We start from the raw sequence: 19003 nt of genomic DNA, 5'->3' as shown, positions 1-19003 counted from the left end.
AAAAATCAAAAATAATAAATAATAAATAAATAAATCAGGAGGAGGAAGAGGAGGAGGAAGGGGAAGAGAAGCCCCCCCCAAAAAATAAAAAATAAAAAATAATAAATAAATAAATCAGGAGGAGGAGGAGGAGGAGGAAGAGGAAGAGAAGCCCCCAAAAAATCAAAAATAATAAATAATAAATAAATCAATCAGGAGGAGGAAGAGGAGGAGGAGGAGGAGGAGGAGGAAGGAGGAAGAGAAGCCCCTCAAAAAATAAAAAATAAAAAATAATAAATAAATAAATCAGGAGGAGGAGGAAGAGGAGGAGGAAGAGGAAGAGAAGCCCCCCAAAAAATCAAAAATAATAAATAATAAATAAATAAATCAGGAGGAGGAGGAGGAGGAGGAGGAGGAGGAGGAGGAGGAAGAAGAGAAGCCCCCAAAAAATAAAAAATAATAAATAAATCAATCAGGAGGAGGAGGAGGAGGAGGAGGAGGAAGAGAAGCCCCCCAAAAAATCAAAAATAATAAATAATAAATAAATCAATCAGGAGGAGGAGGAGGAGGAGGAGGAGGAAGAGAAGCCCCCAAAAAATCAAAAATAATAAATAATAAATAAATCAATCAGGAGGAAGAGGAGGAGGAGGAGGAAGAGAAGCCCCCAAAAAATCAAAAATAATAAATAATAAATAAATAAATCAGGAGGAGGAGGAGGAGGAGGAGGAGGAGGAGGAGGAGGAGGAGGAAGAGAAACCCCCCAAAAAATCAAAAATAATAAATAATAAATAAATCAATCAGGAGGAGGAAGAGGAGGAGGAGGAGGAAGAGGAAGGAGGAGCAAGACGCGGGAGCATCGCGCGTTTATCCATCACAGAAAAGGGATTAAAAAAACCCCAAAAAAATTTGGGAATGATGGAAAAATTCCAGGAAAAAGCTTGGGAAGAGCGGAGGGACGGCTCCAGTATGGCGGGGGCCGCCCGTGACCCCCGACCCTGCGGATTCAGTGCCCGGATTTGCGGCCCCGCCGCATTCCCGGGGGGGGGGGGGGAAAAAAAAACCTGGAAAAATCCCTTTTCCCAAAATTCCACCGCTTTTCCAACCGCCCCGCTGGAATTCGGGCTTGGTTTCCCACCCCCCCCCTCGCGGGGATGAGGAATTTTGGGAATTTTGGGAATTTTTCCCCTTTCGGTTTCTCTGTTTTCTCATTTTTTTTTCCTCTCAAGGAATGCGGGAAAAGCTTTTCCAACAGGCGGGATTTGGGAATTGCGGGAAAATCGGGATTTTGGGGGATTTTGGGGTTGGATTCCCGCTGGAAAATCGGGATGGGGGAGGGAAATCGGGAATGTGGGCGGCGCTGGGTTGGCATCCAAGGGGTTAATCCCGGCTTTAGTTTGGTTGTTGTTTTTCCCGATTTTTTTTGTTTTTTCCCGGATTTTTTTTGGGAAGAATTCCAGAGGATCCGTCCGGCTGCTCCCGGGGCTCTGATTCCGGGTCCTGCTCCAAATTCCCGGGATTTGGGTCTCATTTCCCTGGATTTGGAGCTCCCGGTTTTGGGTTTGGGGTTTTTTAATTCCCTGGATTTGGGGTCCTTAATTCCCTGGATTTGGGGTTTTTAATTCCCTGGATTTGGGGTCTTTTTCCCTGGATTTGGGGTCCCTCATTTCCCTGGATTTGAGGTCTTTTTTCCCTGGATTTGGGGTCCCTCATTCCCTGGATTTGGGGTTTTTAATTCCCTGGATTTGGGGTTTTTAATTGCCTGGGTTTGGGATCTTTTTTCCTTGGATTTGGGGTCCTTAATTCCCAGGATTTGGATCCCTCATTTCCCTGGATTTGGGGTCTTTTCCCCTGGATTTGGGGTATTTTTTCCCTGGATTTGGGGTCTCTCATTCCCTGGATTTGGGGTTTTTAATTCCCTGGATTTGGGGTCTTTTTCCCTGGATTTGGGGTCCTAAATTATCTGGATTTTGGGTCCTTAATTCCCGGGATTTGGAGTCTTTTTTCCCTGGATTTGGGTTCCCTCATCCCTAAATTTGGGTCCCTCATTCCCAGGATTTGGGGTTCCCTGGATTTCGGGTCTTATTCCCTGGATTTGGAGCTCCCGGTTTTGGGTTTGGGGTTTTTTAATTCCCGGGATTTGGGGTCCTTAATTCCCTGGATTTGGGGTCTTTTTTCCATGGATTTGGGGTCCTTAATTCCCTGGATTTGGGGTCCTTAATTCCCTGGATTTGGGGTCCTTAATTCCCTGGATTTGGGGTCTTTTTTCCATGGATTTGGGGTCTTTTTTCCATGGATTTGGGGTCCTTAATTCCCTGGATTTGGGGTCCTTAATTCCCTGGATTTGGGGTCTTTTTTCCCTGGATTTTGGGTTCCCTGAATTTGGGTTCCCCATCCCTGGATTTGGAGCCCCCGTTTTTGGGTTTGGGGTCCTTAATTCCCGGGATTTGGGGTCCTTAATTCCCTGGATTTGGGGTCTGTAATTCCCTGGATTTGGGGTTTTTAGTTCCCTGGATTTGACGTCCTTAATTCTCTGGATTTGGGGTCTCTCATTCCCGGGATTTGGGGTCTCTCATTCCCTGGATTTGGGGTCTCTTTCCCTGGATTTGGGGTCTCTCATTCCATGGATTTTGGGTCCCTCATTCCATGGATTTGGGGTCTTTTCCCCTGGATTTGGAGCCCCCATTTTTGGATTTGGGGTCCCTCATTCCCTGCCCAGGGCACTGATCCCAAATCAGGGATGGGAGACCCCAAATCCAGGGAAAGAGACCCCAAAAATCCAGGGAAAGGGGATCCCCAAATCCAGGGAAGGAGAAACCCCAAATCCCGGGAATTGAGAGACCCCAAATCCAGGGAATTGAGGGACCCCAAATCCAGGGAAAGGGGATCCCCAAATCCAGGGAATGAGAAACCCCAAATCCGGGGAAATGAGACCCCAAATCCCGGGAATTGAGAGACCCCAAATCCAGGGGAAAAGACCCCAAATCCAGGGAATGAGGGACCCAAATCCCGGGAATTAAGGACCCCAAATCCATGGAAAGGGGAGCTCCAAACCCAGGGAATGAGAAACCCCAAATCCAGGGAAAAAAGACCCCAAATCCAGGGAAAAAAGACCCCAAAGCCAGGAGAATGAGACCCCAAATCCAGGGAATGAGAGACCCCAAATCCCGGGAATTAAGGACCCCAAATCCAGGGAAATGAGAGACCCCAAATCCAGGGAATTAAGGACCCCAAATCCCGGGAAATGGGAGACCCCGAATTCAGGGAAAAAAAGACCCCAAAATCAAGGAAATTAAAACCCCAACCCCAAAACCGGGAGCTCCAAATCCAGGGATGAAAACCCCAAATTTAGGGATGAGGGACCCCAAATCCCAAAAATCTGAGGGGGGGGGGGGAAACCCCTCAAAGCCCCCCCAACCCCCCCCCCCAGGAGCTCCCCGAGGCCGCGGCGCCCTCGGGCCACCCAGGAAGGGCTGAAAGAGGAGGAAAATGAAGGATTTTGGTGTTTTTGGGAATTTTTTTGGGGATTTTTTTCCACTCCTGGGGGTCCCCAAAACCCTTCGGGACCCCCAACCCCCCCCCAGCGCTGTCGCGGCGTGATGACGTCACACGTAAACAACCACAGGAATGGCGGGAACTCAAATCTCGCGAGATCGCGCGAGATCCCGAGGTTATAAATAGCCCCGCCTGAGGGCTGCGGCCCTCAGAGCCCGCCCGGCCGGGGGCGGGCGCGGAGGGGGGGGAGGCGCTGCGCTGGTGGCGCCACCAGGCCTCGCCACGGTGGAATTTATGAGGGATTAAAAGATAAATCCTGGGAATTCTCCTCGGGAATTCCCGAAATCCCGGGAATTCTCCTCGGGAATTCCCGAATTCCTCCTTGGAATGACGCCGCTGTCTCCTCCTCCCGCTGTGGGGTCGCTGGGAGTGGGTGGCTGGGGGAAACTGAGGCACGCTGGATCGCGCTTTTCCATTTTTCCTGTAAAATCCGCCGAAAAAAATTCCCGATTCCTCCTTTTTTTGCTTTTTTTTAAGGAAAAATCCAATTATATTAATTAATTTGTTGGGTTTTATCACCAGGGTGAGGAAGGGAAAGGCTGGAAAGCGAAATTCCAGCGGGATTGGGAAAAAAAATGGGAATTTTGGGTGGGATCCTTCTAAAATTTGGGATTCCTGGAGGGAATCCCGATGAATTTTTGGATTAAAATCGTTTTTTATATAAAAATCCCAGGGATTTGCATTGAAAATAAATCGGGATAAAGGCAGGAATAAATCAGAGAAATCCCTGGAATAATCCTTGGGATAAATTTTTATGGAATTAATTAATTTTTATTTTTATTTTTTTCCACTAAATCCCCTCCAGGGATTTTGGGAAACGCTGGAATTGCAGGAATTTCTCATGGAAAATGAAAATATTCCTCCCTCCACCCATTCCCGAATTTTCCCGCTGTGAGAAAAATTTAGGAATGATAAAAATCTTAATTTTTTTTGGGTAAAATCCCAAATTCCGGATGGAAAACGAAGCAGAAAAAGGAAAAAATCCCTGAAATAAAAACGGGAATTTTTATGGATGCTCCCAAAGAAAATAAATCAAATAAATCCAAGGAAAACTCGAGTTTTGTTGTTTTTTTAACCATTTATATTTATATATATATATATAAAAAAATTAAATATATATAATATATCGTGTTTAAGACTAAAAATATAGTACAGAATATTTAAAAAAACAAAAAGGAGGGGAAAATCCAACGGAAAAATTAAAAATAAATCCGGGAACGGCGAAAAATCGCGGAATTTTTCCAGAAAATTGCGGAATTTTCCGGAAAATCGCGGAATTTTTCCAGAAAAATGCAGATTTTTTTCCAGAAAATTGCGGATTTTTCCAGAAAAACTCAGAACTTTCCAGAAAATCGCGGAATTTTTCCAGAAAATCGCAGAATTTTCCAGAAAATACCAGCATTTTTCCAAAAAATTTGCAGAACTTTCCAGAAAAATGCGGAAATTTCCAGAAAATTGTGGGATTTTCTCAGAAAATCGCGGAATTTTTCCAGAAAATCGCAGAATTTTTCCAGAAAATCACAGATTTTTTTCCAGAAAATTGCAGAAATTTCCAGAAAGTCACGGAATTTTCCAGAAAATAGCGGAATTTTTCCAGAAAATTGCAGAAATTTCCAGAAAATCGTGGAATTTTCCAGAAAATCGCAGCATTTTCCAGAAAATCGTGGCTTTTTCCCAGAAAATCGCAGAATTTTCCAGAAAACAGCGGAATTTTTCCAGAAAAATGCAGATTTTTTCCAGAAAATCGTGGAAATTTCACGGAACTTTCCAGAAAATCGCAGAATTTTTCCAGAAAACAGCAGAATTTTTCCAGAAAAATGCAGATTTTTTCCAGAAAATCATGGAAATTTCCAGAAAATTGCAGAATTTCCCAGAAAATCGCGGAATTTTCCCAGAAAATCACGGAATTTTCTGGAAAAACAACAAAAAAAACAGGGAAGAGGGGGGAGGGGATCTAAACCAACCTAAAAAATAACAAAAAAAAGGGGGAAAATCCCATTTTCCAGCCCCAAAAATGAGGTTGGAATTTTAAAGCTTCCCGTTGGCCGGGGCGGGAATTCCTCCTTTTTTTTTTTTCCCGTGGGATATTGCTCTGGAATTTTGGGATGCAGCACCTGGAGCGGGAATTTCCTTCCCCCCCTTTCCTCTCTCTCCTCCCCACTCTGGAATTTTTGGGGTGAAATCAGGAAAAATTTGGGAATTCCTGATTTTTTTTTGATTTTTTTTTTTTTTTTGGGAATTTTGGGAGGAGGGAATTAAAGGGGGAGGGTCCCAGGGCTCGTACCGGGATTGGGAAATTTGGGAATTTGGGAATTTCGGGGGGGTTTGGGAAGATCCCGAGCTGGGGGAGGGGTCTCGTACCTAATCCCGGGGTTTTTTTTGGGAATTCCCTCCGAAATTCTTCCCCCAAATCCCAAAAATTCCGTTTTTTTGGGGGAATTCCCTCCAAAATTCATCCCAAACTGGAGCTGGGAATTCTTTGGGAATTCCCTCTGAAATTCATCCCCCAGATCCCAAAAATCCTGGGGTTTTTTTTTTGGGAATTCCCTCCAAAATTCATCCCCCAAATTCCCCCATCCCAATTTAGGGTTTATTTGGGAATTATTTGGGAATTTGGGGCTGGGAATTCCCTCCAAAATTCATCCCCCAAATCCCAAAAATCCCGGGGTTTTTTTTTTGGGAATTCCCTCCAGAATTCTTCCCCCAAATCCCAAACTGGATCTTGGAATTCTTTGGGAATTCCCTCCGAAATTCATCCCAAAAATCCCGGGGTTTTTTTTTGGGGAATTCCCTCCAAAATTCATCCCCAAAATCCCCCCATCCCAAATCCGGGTTTATTTGGGAATTCTTTGGGAATTCTCTCCCAAATTCCCAACCCGGGGCGTGGCCGAGCTCCCGATCCCAAGGTTTTGGTTCTCCCGGAATTCCCGGGAACGCCGTTCCCACCTGGATTCACATTCATGGCAGGGACCTCCCCTCCCGGATCCCAACTTTGGGATCATCCCGGGGGATCCGGGATCGGGGGGATCCGGGATCGGGGGGATCCAGGGATCCGGGATCGGGGGGATCCGGGATCGGGGGGATCCGGGATCGGGGGGATCCGGGATCGGGGGGATCCGGGATCGGGGGGATCCAGGATGGGGGGATCCGGGATCGGGGGGATCCGGGATCGGGGGATCCGGGATCGGGGGGATCCGGGATCGGGGGGACCCGGGATCGGGGGGGATCCGGGATCGGGGGATCCGGGATCGGGGGATCCGGGATCGGGGGGGATCCGGGATCGGGGGGATCCGGGATCGGGGGGATCCAGGATGGGGGGATCCGGGATTGGGGGGATCCGGGATCGGGGGATCCCGGCGCTTCCCGCGGGAACGATGTGCGCACGGAACGGGGCAGGGGCTGCTCCCAAAAATTCCCAAATTCCCGCGGCCTCCTCCGGGATTTTTGGGATGAGGGAAAACGGGGCCGTCCCCGAGGGAGGGGTGGCCCCGGATCAAGGCACAGGGAACGGGAATGGTTCGGGATCGGGGATTTTTTGGGATCCCTCTGGATCCGGGATGGGGCGGAGCCCGCAGGGAATGCTTTGGGATGAGGAATTTTTTGGGATCCCTCTGGATCTGGGATCGTGCAGAATCCTCAGGGAATGCTTTGGGATGAGGAATTTTTTGGGATCCCTCTGGATTTGGCATGGCACAGAATCCTCAGGGAATGGTTTGGGATGAGAATGATTTTTGGGATCTCTGTGGGTCTGGGATCGCGCAGAATCCTCAGGGACTGGAATGGTTTGGGATGAGGAATTTTTTGGGAATCCCTCTGGATCCGGGATCGCGCAGAATCCTCGGGGAATGGAATGGTTTGGGATGAAGGTGTTTTTTGGGATCCCTCTGGATCTGGGATCACGCAGAGCAGATCCCAATGGGATTGAGAACTGGAATGGTTTGGGATGAGGATGATTTTGGGATCCCTCTGGATCTGGGATCCTGCAGAACTCTCCTGCTGATCCCAGTGGGATTGAGGACTGGAATGGTTTGGGATGAGGATGTTTTTTGGGATCCCTGTGGATTCGGGATCACGCAGAGCCCTCCTGCTGATCCCAGTGGGATCAGGGAATGGAATGGTTTGGGATGAGGATGTTTTCTGGGATCCCTCTGGATTCGGGATCACACAGAGCCCTCGAGGAATGGGAGTGGTTTGGGATGAGGATGATTTTGGGGATCCCTCTGGATCTGGGATCGTGCAGAACCCTCCTGCTGATCCCATTGGGATTGAGGACTGGAATGGTTTGGGATGAGGATGATTTTTGGGATCCCTCTGGATTCGGGATCCCACAGAGCCCTCCTGCCGATCCCAGTGGGATCAGGGAATGGAATGGTTTGGGATGAGGAATTTTTCTGGGATCTGTGCGTCCCTCTGGATTTGGGATCACACAGAGCAGATCCCAATGGGATTGAGAAATGGAATGGTTTGGGATGAGGATGTTTTTTGGGATCCCTCTGGATTTGGGATCACGCAGAGCCCTCCCGCTGATCCCAGTGGGATTGAGGACTGGAATGGTTTGGGATGAGGATTTTTTTGGGATTTGTGTATCCCTGCGGATTTGGGATCACGCAGAGCCCTCGAGGACTGGAATGGTTTGGGATGAGGATGTTTTTTGGGATCCCTGTGGATCTGGGATCACACAGAGCAGATCCCAATGGGATTGAGGACTGGAATGGTTTGGGATGAGGATGTTTTTTGGGATCCCTGTGGATCTGGGATCACGCAGATCACTGCCGATCCCAGTGGGATCAGGGAATGGAATGGTTTGGGATGAGGATGTTTTTTGGGATCCCTGTGGATCTGGGATCACGCAGAGCCGTCCCGCTGATCCCAGTGGGATCGAGGAATGGGAACGCTTTGGGATGGGGAATTTTTGGGATCTGCACATCCCTCCAGATCCGCCATCCCACCGATCCCCTCCCTGTGAAAACCCCGGGATCGACGCCGCCAACTCCTCCCCCTCCTCCGCAGCGGGGGCGGAAAAAGTACCGGCCAAAATAAAAACAACCAACCAACCAAGGGAATGAACGGAAGCTCCGAGAAAAACCCGGGACGAGCCCCTGAATATCAGGGGGACGCTCGTGAGGTACCTGCAGACCCCTCCCCACCCCTCAGACGTGCGTCTGCATCCGCTGCTGGAAGCGCTGCCCGTAGTCCGAGTGTTGGGAGGTGTAGGAAAAGCGGGCGGCGTTCCCGAATTTCCCCACGGCCTCGTAGGCGTCGTAGGCTCCGCGCTCCAGCCCCGCGGCGGCGGCGGCGGCGGCGGCGGCGGCGCCGAATCCCAGGCGATACGCGCCGGGGAACGCGGCCGGGAAAGCGGCGCCGCCGCCGTAGTTCTCGTAGGAGAGCTGGCTGGAGGCGTCGGCGCTTCCCGGGGGCGCGGAAGATTCCGGAGGGAAGTCGGGGCCGCCGCGGGGGTAGGAGCTGAGCTGGGCGTAGCCGCTGGAGTGGGATAAGCGGGAAGGAGGGCGGGCGTCGAAGCGGCCGGCGGCGGCGGCGGCGCGGTAATCGCCGTAGAGGACGGAGCGCGAGGCCGGACGCTCCTCGTGGGCGCGGACGTTGTAGTAGCCGTTGGTGGGGTCCTGGGAGAGGGGGAAAGAATTCCGTGGGATTTCGGGAATTCTTTTGGGGGGAGTTTGAGGGGGGAGGGGGTGGTTTTTGGGGTTGGGGATGGAGGGGTGGGAATTCCTCGGGAATTGGTTGGGAGGGTTGGAATCGAGGGTGGGAATTCCTTGGGAATTGTTTGGGAGGGTTGGAATTGAGGGTGGGAATTTCTTGGGATTGGTTGGGAGAGTGGGAATTGTTTGGGAGGGTGGGAATTCCTTGGGGTTGGTTGGGAGGAGTGGGAATTCCTTGGAATTGCTTCAGGGTAGGGGAATTGGGGGTGGGAATTCCTTGGGAATTGTTTGGGAGGGCTGGAATTGAGGGTGGGAATTCCTTGGAATTGTTTGGGAGGGTTGGGAATTCCTCAGGAATTGTTTGGGAGGGTTGGGAATTCCTCAGGAATTGTTTGGGAGGGTTGGGAATTCCTCAGGAATTGTTTGGGAGGGTTGGGAATTCCTTGGGAATTGTTTGGGAGGGTTGGGAATTCCTTGGAAATTGCTTTTTCCCTAAAATCCATCCCAAATCCCTCCCCGGATCCTCTCCATCCGTTCCATCCCCGGAGCCGCGGATTCCCAAAATTCCCATCCCGATGATCCCAGCTCCTCACGTTTGAAATCCCGGGAATTTTCCACCCATTCCGAGGTGGGGAAAAAAAGAAAATAATAACAATAATAAAAAAAAAACGGGATCTGGGATTTTCCAGCCCAAAATTCCCGGTGGGAGCGGACCTTGAGCTCGTACTCCTCGCGGGTGTCGATGGTGTCGCAGCGCAGGTCCTGCTTCAGGTCCACGTCGTCCTTGAACGACTGGAAAATTCATGGAATTTTATGGGATTAGGGTGGGATTTTGTGGGGTTTTATGGAGTTCTGTGGGGTTTTGGGGAATTTTATGGGATTAGGGTGGGATTTTGTGGGATTTTATGGAGTTCTGTGGGGTTTTGTGGAGTTTTGGGGAATTTTATGGGATTTTATGGGATTTTGTGGAGTTTTGTGAGATTTTTGTGGAATTTTTGTGGAGTTTTGTGAGATTTTGTGGAATTCTGTGGGATTTTGTGGGATTATGGAATGGTTTGGGATGGGAGGGACCTTGAAGATCATCGAGACCTTGGGACTTTCCACCATCCCAGGTGCCAATTCCATCCCCAAATCCATGGAATCCTGGAATTCTTTGGGATGGAAGGACCTTGAAGATCATTGAGATCTTCCACCAGCCCAGGTGGCCTTGGGGACACCTGGGGACACTTGGGGACGCTCCCAGGGTTGAGGACAACCTCTGCCAGGTGCCAATTCCATCCCCAAATCCATGGAACCCTGGAATTCTTTGGGATGGAAGGACCTTGAAGATCATCGAGATCTTCCACCAGCCCAGGTGGCCTTGGGGACACCTGGGGACACCTGGGGACACTTGGGGACACTCCCAGGGTTGGGGACAACCTCTGCCAGCCCCTGCTGGCCATCCCAGGTGCCAGCTGTGTCCCCGCTGTCCCTCACCGAGTAGATGGCCTTCATGACGCGCGTGGCCGTGGAGACGCTGGCCGTGTCCTCCTCCCTGTCCGCGTGCAGCGTCAGCGGCTCCCGGTTGACCGTCTCCACCTTGATGTCCAGCTTGCGCAGCGTCACGTCCTTGCGGCCTGGAGGGTGACCGGGAGTGACCAGGGGTGACCAGGGGGTGAGCACTGAGTGACCACTGAGTGGGCTCAGAGTGAGCATTGAGTGAGCACTGAGTGACCATTGAGTGACCATTGAGTGACCATTGAGTGAGCACTGAGTGACCATTGAGTGACCATTGAGTGAGCACTGAGTGACCATTGAGTGAGCACTGAGTGACCACTGAGTGACCACTGAGTGACCATTGAGTGACCATTGAGTGAGCAGTGAGTGACCACTGAGTGACCACTGAGTGACCATTGAGTGACCATTGAGTGACCATTGAGTGAGCACTGAGTGACCAGTGAGTGACCATTGAGTGACCATTGAGTGAGCACTGAGTGACCATTGAGTGACCATTGAGTGACCATTGAGTGAGCACTGAGTGACCAGTGAGTGACCACTGAGTGACCATTGAGTGAGCACTGAGTGAGCACTGAGTGACCACTGAGTGACCATTGAGTGAGCACTGAGTGAGCACTGAGTGACCACTGAGGGACCACTGAGGGACCACTGAGTGACCACTGAGTGACCCCCATAGAGACACCCAGAGTGACCAGAGTGACCCCAGAGTGACCCAAGTGACCCCTGAGTGACCACAGTGACCAGAGTGCCCCCAGTGTGACCTGAGTGACCAGAGTGTCCCCAGAGTGCCCCCAGAGTGTCCCCAGTGTATCCCCGCGTGTCCCCAGTGTGACCAGAGTGTCCCCAGAGTGTCCCCCGTGTGTCCCCAGTGTGACCAGAGTGTCCCCTGCGTGTCCCCAGTGTCCCCAAAGTGTCCCTGACTGTCCCCTGTGTGTCCCCAGTGTGACCACAGTGTCCCCAGAGTGTCCCCAGTGTCCCCAAAGTGTCCCCAGTGTCCCCAAGTGTCCCCCAAGTGTCCCCGCGTGTCCCCAGTGAGCCCAGAGTGACCCAAGTGACCCCTGAGTGTCCCCAAAGTGTCCCCGAGTGTCCCCGCGTGTCCCCAGTGTGACCACAGTGTCCTCAGAGTGTCCCCAGTGTCCCTAAAGTGTCCCCAAAGTGTCCCCGAGTGTCCCCCGCGTGTCCCCAGTGTCCCCGACTCACTTCCCTTGCGGCGCCGGTACAGGACGCAGGCGAGGGCGGCGAGGAAGCCGACGAGGAGGACGCTGGCGCCGATGGTGGCCCCGGCGATGATCCCCACGGGCAGCACCTCTGTGGGGACAGCGGTTGGGGACAGGAGCCACCATCCCCAGAGTCCCACCATCCCCAGAGTCCCACCCCAAATCCCGTGGGTGGAAAAGGGGTTTGGGCTCAGAGAGCCCCAGAGGTGCCCGGTCCGGAGTCATCCCGGGATTCCCGGGATTCCAGGGATGGGGTCTGACCTTCCCCGAGCTCCTCACGATGGTTCCCAACCCTTTTCCCATGGGAGATCATCCCAAAGATCCAACCCTGGCAGGAATTCCTTGGAAAGCTCCAGGGACACCTCCAGGAGTGGAGAACCCAACCCTTCCAAGACCTTTCCAGAAGAAACTTCTAGGCCTGGAGAACCCAACCCTTCCAAGACCTTTCCAGAAGGAACTTCCATGGCTGGAGAACCCAACCCTTTCCAGAAGGAAGTTCTAGGCCTGGAGAACCCAACCCTTCCAAGACCTTTCCAGAAGGAATTTCCAGGAGGAATTTCTCAGACACTTCCAGGAGTGGAGAACCCAACCCTTCCAAGACCTTTCCAGAAGGAATTTCCAGGAGGAATTTCTCAGACACTTCCAGGAGTGGAGAACCCAACCCTTCCAAGACCTTTCCAAGACCTTTCCAGAAGGAACTTCCAGGACTGGAGAACCCAACCCTTCCAAGACCTTTCTAGAAGGAACTTCCAGGAGTGGAGAACCCAACCCTTCCAAGACCTTTCCAGAAGGAGCTTCCAGGAGTGGAGAACCCAACCCTTCCAAGACCTTTCCAGCAGGAATTCCCGATGTCCAAGCCCGTCCCAGCTGTCCCCACCTTTCTCCTCCAGCTGGATGATGGCGGTGCCGGGCCCGAAGCTGTTCCAGGCCGTGCAGTTGTAGCGCGTCTGGAAGTCGGCGTCCATCACGTTGTTGATGGTCAGCGTGGACAGGACCCCGCTGCCCGTGTTGCTCCTCTCCACCGTGTAACGCTCCAGCGTTCCCGCTTCCAGAATGTTCTCCTTCCAGGCCCAGGCCTGGGGTGGGGATTATTTAATTTAATTTTAATTTATTTTAATAGATTCATTATTTGTCATTATTAGTGTTAATAATTTAGTTATATCCCGCTTCCAGAATGTTCTCCTTCCACGCCCAGGCCTGGGGTGGGGATTATTTAATTTAATTTTCATTTATTTTAATAGATTAATTACTTGTCATAATAAATTATAATATTATAATAAATTATAATTTGTATATATATTATATATATAATAAATTATAATTTATATATTTATAATATATGTATTATAAATATTTATGTATATGTATTTATATATATATATATATATATATAAAAAATTATAATTATTATAATTTAGTTGTATCCTGCTTCCAGAATGTTCTCCTTCCACGCCCAGGCCTGCGGTGGGGATTATTTAATTTAATTTTAATTTATTTTAATAGATTCATTACTTGTCATAATAATTGATAATATTATAATAAATTATAATTTATATATATTTATAATAAATTATAAATTATGTATTTATAATATATATATTATATATATATATATATATATATATATATATATATACATAAATAAATTATAATTATTATAATTTAGTTGTATCCTGCTTCCAGAATGTTCTCCTTCCACGCCCAGGCCTGGGGTGGGGATTGAGTGAGGGTGAATTTAATTTAATTTTAATTTATTTTAATAGATTAGTTACTTGTCATAATAAATTATATAATAATAATTTATAACATAATTATTTAGTTATATCCCGCTTCCAGAATGTTCTCCTTCCACGCCCAGGCCTGGGATGGGGATTGGATGATGGGTGATTTAAATTTAATTTTAATTTAATTTTAATTTATTTTATTTTAATCGATTAATTATTTGTTGTTATTAGTGTTAATATTTTAGTTATATCCCGCTTCCAGAATGTTCTCCTTCCACACCCAGGTCTGCGCCGGCAACATTCTGGCACTCACATATACATAAAAAATACAAATTTATATAAAAAAAATAAATTAATATAAAATATTTGTATAAAATGAGGTTTCAGCACTCAAAATATAAATAAAAAATATAAATTCATATAAAAAAATACAAATTTATATAAAATATTTATATAAAATGAGGTTTTGTCACTCACGATGCGATCGGGCGGCGGCGTGCTGCCGATGAAACACTCGACCTTGCCGCGGTCGCCGCGCGCCGCGTACTGAACCGGCTCGCTGGAGATGATCGGGGGCCCTGCGGAAAACACCGGCAATTCCGGGAGATCCGGGAAGGATTCCGGGGGAAATTCCCTCGGAATTTTTTGGGGGATTTTTGGGAATTTTTTGTGATTTTTTGAGGCCGTTTTTGGGGTTTTTTGGGGGATTTTTGGGAATTTTTTGTGATTTTTTGAGGCCGTTTTTGGGGTTTTTTGGGGGATTTTTGGGAATTTTTTGTGCTTTTTTGAGGCCGTTTTTGGGCATTTTTTGGGGGTTTTGGGGGAATTTTTTGTGGTTTTTTGAGGCCGTTTTTGGGGTTTTTTGGGGGATTTTTGGGAATTTTTTGTGGTTTTTTCAGGCCGTTTTTGGGGTGGTTTTTGGGCGGTTTTTGGGGGTTTTGGGGAATTTTTTGTGGTTTTTTGAGGCCGTTTTTGGGGTGGTTTTTGGGGTTTTTGGGAATTTTTTGTGATTTTTGGAGGCCGTTTTTGGGGTGGTTTTTGGGGTTTTTTGGGGGTTTTGGGGAATTTTTTGTGATTTTTTGAGGCCATTTTTGGGGTGGTTTTGGGGTTTTTTTGGGGTTTTGGGGGAATTTTTTGTGATTTTTTGAGGCCGTTTTTGGGGTGGGTTTTGGGGTTTTTGGGGGTTTTGGGGCATTTTTTGTGATTTTTTGAGGCAGTTTTTGGGGTGGTTTTTGGGGCGGTTTTTAGAGGGTGGGTTTGGGGTTTTTTGGGGTGGTTTTTGGGTTTTTTTTGGCGTTTTTTGGGGTTTTTTTTGGGGTGGTTTTTGGGGTTTTTGGGGCAGTTTTTAGGGCAGTATTTTTGGGGTTTTTTGGCTGTTTTTTGTGGCAGTTTTTGGGGTGGTTTTTGGGGTTTTTGGGGCAGTTTTTTGGGGCAGTATTTTTGGGGTTTTTTGGGCGGTTTTTGGGGCAGTTTTGGGGGCAATTTTTGGGGCATTTTTTGGGTTTTTGGGACAGTTTTTGGGGCAGATTTTGGGGCAGTATTTTGGGTGGTTTTTGGGGCAGTTTTTGGGGCATTTTTTGGGTTTTTGGGGACGTTTTTGTGGCAGATTTTGGGGCAATATTTTTGGGGTTTTTTGGGTCATTTTTTGGGGTTTTGAGACAGTTTTTGGGACAGTTTTTGGGTCATTTTTTGTGGTTTTTGGGTCGGCTGACCGTTGACGAAGAGGGTGACCTCCCTCTCGCCCACGCCGATCCGGGGGACGATGGCCTTGCAGACGTACTGGCCGGCGTCGGCCTGCGTCACCGACTTGAGGTACAGCTGGTTGCTGTTGCTCAGGACCTGCGGGGGACAGCGGGGACATTGGGGACATTGGGGACATCAGGGGACATTGGGGACATTGGGGACATTGGGGACATCGGGGACATCGGGGACATTGGGGACATCGGGGACATTGGGGGCATCAGGGACATTGGGGGCATCAGGGACATTGGGGACATTGGGGACATTGGGGACAGTGGGGACATTGGGGACATCGGGGACATTGGGGACATCGGGGATATTGGGGACATTGGGGACATTGGGGGACATTGGGGACATTGGGGACATTGGGGGACATTGGGGACATTGGGGACATTGGGGGACATTGGGGACATTGGGGACAGTGGGGACACTGGGAACATTGGGGACATTGGGGATATTGGGGACATTGGGGGGATTTGGGACATTGGGGACATTGGGGGCATTGGGGACATTGGGGGACATTGGGGACATCGGGGACATCGGGGACATCGGGGACATCGGGGACATTGGGGACATTGGGGACATCGGGGACATTGGGGACATTGGGGGACATTGGGGACATCGGGGACATTGGGGACATTGGGGACATTGGGGACATTGGGGGGACATTGGGGACATTGGGGACATTGGGGACAGTGGGGACACTGGGAACATTGGGGACATTGGGGACATCGGGGACATCGGGGGGATTGGGGACATTGGGGACATTGGGGACATCGGGGACATTGGGGATGGTTGGGGACATCAGGGATATTTAGGGACATTTGGGGACATTTGGGGACATTTAGGGGCCACCTTTGACCCCAATCCCAAATCCCAATTCCAAACCAAATCCAATCAAAATAAAATCCAAATCCTAAATCCCAAATCCCAATCCCCATTCCCAGCGAGTTTTGGGGAGCGAACACAGAGCCACAATGGGGACATTTGGGGACATTTAGGGGCCATGTTTGACCCTGATCCCAAATCCCAATTCCAAACCCAATCCAATCAAAATAAAATCCAAATCCCAAGATCCGAAATCAGAGCCCAATCGATGGGGACATTTGGGGACATTTGGGGACATTTGGGGACATTTGGGGGACCGCCTTTGACCCCAATCCCAACTCCACCCCCAGGGGGATGCCGAGGGGGTCGGGAACGTTCCAGAACGTTCCAGAAGGGGATCCCACCATGTTGGATTCCTTCTTGGTCCAGGTGAGGGTGAGCGGGGGGTTCCCGGACCAGACGCAGGTGAGGGTGACGTCGGAGCCGATGTCGGTCACCGTGGGCTTGGGGTCCACCACGATCCGGGGGGCGACTGCCGGGAAATCCGGGAAAAAAGAGCTCGGGAACGGGGATTTCGGGATTTAGGGGATGGGGATTTAGGGATGGGGATTTAGGGATTTTGGGATGGGGATTTTGGGATTTCAGGATGAGGATTTCGGGATGGGGATTTTGGGATTTCGGGGATGGGGATTTCGGGATGGGGATTTAGGGATTTTGGGATGGGGATCTTGGGATTTCAGGATGGGGATTTTGGGATGGGGATTTTGGGATGGGGATTTCGGGATGGGGAAGGGGATTTTAGGATGGGAAGGGGATTTTGCCTGAAGAAGGCGATCTAGGGCCGGGTTTGAGGATTTAAGGCTGGGTTTGTGGATTTGGGGCCAGGTTTGAGGATTTGGGGCCGGGTTTGAGGATCTGAGGCCAGGTTTGAGGGTTTGGGTTCAGTTTTGAGGATTTAGGGCCAGGTTTGATGATTTGGAGCCAGGTTTGAGGATTTGGGGCCGGGTTTGGGGATTTGGGGCCGGGTTTGAAGATTTGGGGTCAGTTTTGAGGATTTGGGGCCAGGTTTGAGGATCTGGGTTCAGTTTTGAGGATTTGGGGTCAGTTTTGAGGATCTGGGGTCAGTTTTGAGGATTTAGGGCCGGGTTGAGGATTTAGGGCCAGGTTTGAGGATCTGGGGCCAGGTTTGAGGATCTGGGGTCAGTTTTGGGGATTTAGGGTCAGTTTTGAGGATTTAGGGTCAGTTTTGGGGATTTAGGGCCGGGTTTGAGGATCTGGGGTCAGTTTTGAGGATTTAGGGCCGGTTTTGGGGATCTGGGGTCAGTTTTGGGGATTTAGGGCCGGTTTTGGGGTGGCTCACAGTGCACATCCACCAGGGTGCTGACGTTGGTGCTGCCGATGTCGTTGTGCACCTCGCAGGACACGGGCTCGGTGAAGAAGGTGTAATCCACCTGCGTGTCGTACCTGTTCTCCTTGGCCTCCTCGATGATCACCCCCCCTTTGGCCCACCTGGGGACATTCGGGGACACCGTGGGACCCCCATCCTAAATCCCAATCCCGATCCCAATTCCAATCCCGATCCTAAATAATGATCCGATCCTGAATCCCAATCCCGCTCCTAATTCCCAATCACTTCCTCCCTTTGGCCCACCTGGGGACATTTGGGGACACCGTGGGACCCCCACCCCGATCCTAAATCCTGATCCCGATCCCGAATCCCAATCCTGATCCGAAATCCCGATCCCAATTCTCAATCACTCCCCAATCTGAATCCCAGCCCCAATCTGAGTCCAAATCCCAGTCCCAATCCCGGGGATTTTGGGAAGGGGAGGGGACACAGAGCCAAGGTTGGGGACATTTGGTGGCCCCAACTGACCCCAATCCCAATTCCAATCCCAAACCCAATCCCAATTCCAATCTGAGTCCGAATTCCAGCCCCAATCCCAATCCCAGGGGATTTGGGAACAGGAAGGGACATTCAGGGATCCCGTTTGACCCCAATCTCAGGGATTTTGGGATCAGGAACGTTCAGGGATCCCGTTTGACCCCAATCCCAGGGATTTTGGGAACAGGGACAATTCAGGGATCCCATTTGACCCCAATCCCGGGGATTTTGGGATCAGGGACATTCAGTGATCCCTTTTGACCCCAATCCCAGGGATTTTGGGAACAAGGACAATTCAGGGATCCCGTTTGACCCCAATCCCGGGGATTTTGGGATCATGGAGGTTCAGGGATCCAGTTTGACCCCAATCCCGGGGATTTTGGGAACAAAGACAATTCAGGGATCCCGTTTGACCCCAATCTCAGGGATTTTGGAATCAGGGACATTCAGGGATCCCATTTGACCCCAATCCCAGGGATTTTGGGATCAGGGAGGTTCAGGGATCCCATTTGACCCCAATCCTGGGGATTTTGGGATCAGGGAGGTTCAGGGATCCCGTTTGACCCCAATCCCGGGGATTTTGGGATCAGGGAGGTTCAGGGATCCCATTTGACCCCAATCCCAGGGATTTTGGGATCAGGGAGGTTCAGGGATCCCATTTGACCCCAATCCTGGGGATTTTGGGAACAAGGACAATTCAGGGATCCCTTTTGACCCCAATCCCGGGGATTTTGGGATCAGGGACATTCAGTGATCCCTTTTGACCCCAATCCCGGGGATTTTGGGATCAGGGAGGTTCAGGGATCCCGTTTGACCCCAATCTCAGGGATTTTGCGATCAGGGACATTCAGGGATCCCGTTTGACCCCAATCCCGGGGATTTTGGGAACAAGGACAATTCAGGGATCCCGTTTGACCCCAATCA

General features: G+C 49.9%; 1 protein-coding gene across 1 annotated transcript in view; it reads right to left on the bottom strand.

Moving 5' to 3' along the window:
- Window positions 1–6825: 6825 nt before the first annotated feature.
- Window positions 6826–19003, bottom strand: part of KIRREL1 (kirre like nephrin family adhesion molecule 1) — a 14540-nt gene continuing 2362 nt past the window's right edge. The window contains exons 2-10 of the mRNA XM_058860209.1: window positions 17555–17738; window positions 16599–16726; window positions 15339–15465; window positions 14104–14204; window positions 12780–12978; window positions 11886–11993; window positions 10665–10804; window positions 9903–9980; window positions 6826–9152 (exon numbers count right to left, since the gene is read on the bottom strand). Coding sequence (XP_058716192.1) covers window positions 8682–9152; window positions 9903–9980; window positions 10665–10804; window positions 11886–11993; window positions 12780–12978; window positions 14104–14204; window positions 15339–15465; window positions 16599–16726; window positions 17555–17738 — 1536 coding nt within the window. The 3' untranslated portion in view covers window positions 6826–8681. The remainder of the gene's footprint in view (window positions 9153–9902; window positions 9981–10664; window positions 10805–11885; window positions 11994–12779; window positions 12979–14103; window positions 14205–15338; window positions 15466–16598; window positions 16727–17554; window positions 17739–19003) is intronic.

This window comes from Poecile atricapillus, chromosome 33 (genome assembly GCF_030490865.1).
Source record: "Poecile atricapillus isolate bPoeAtr1 chromosome 33, bPoeAtr1.hap1, whole genome shotgun sequence".
NCBI classification, from domain to species: domain Eukaryota; kingdom Metazoa; phylum Chordata; class Aves; order Passeriformes; family Paridae; genus Poecile; species Poecile atricapillus.
This window is presented reverse-complemented; position numbering and strand designations above follow the sequence as displayed.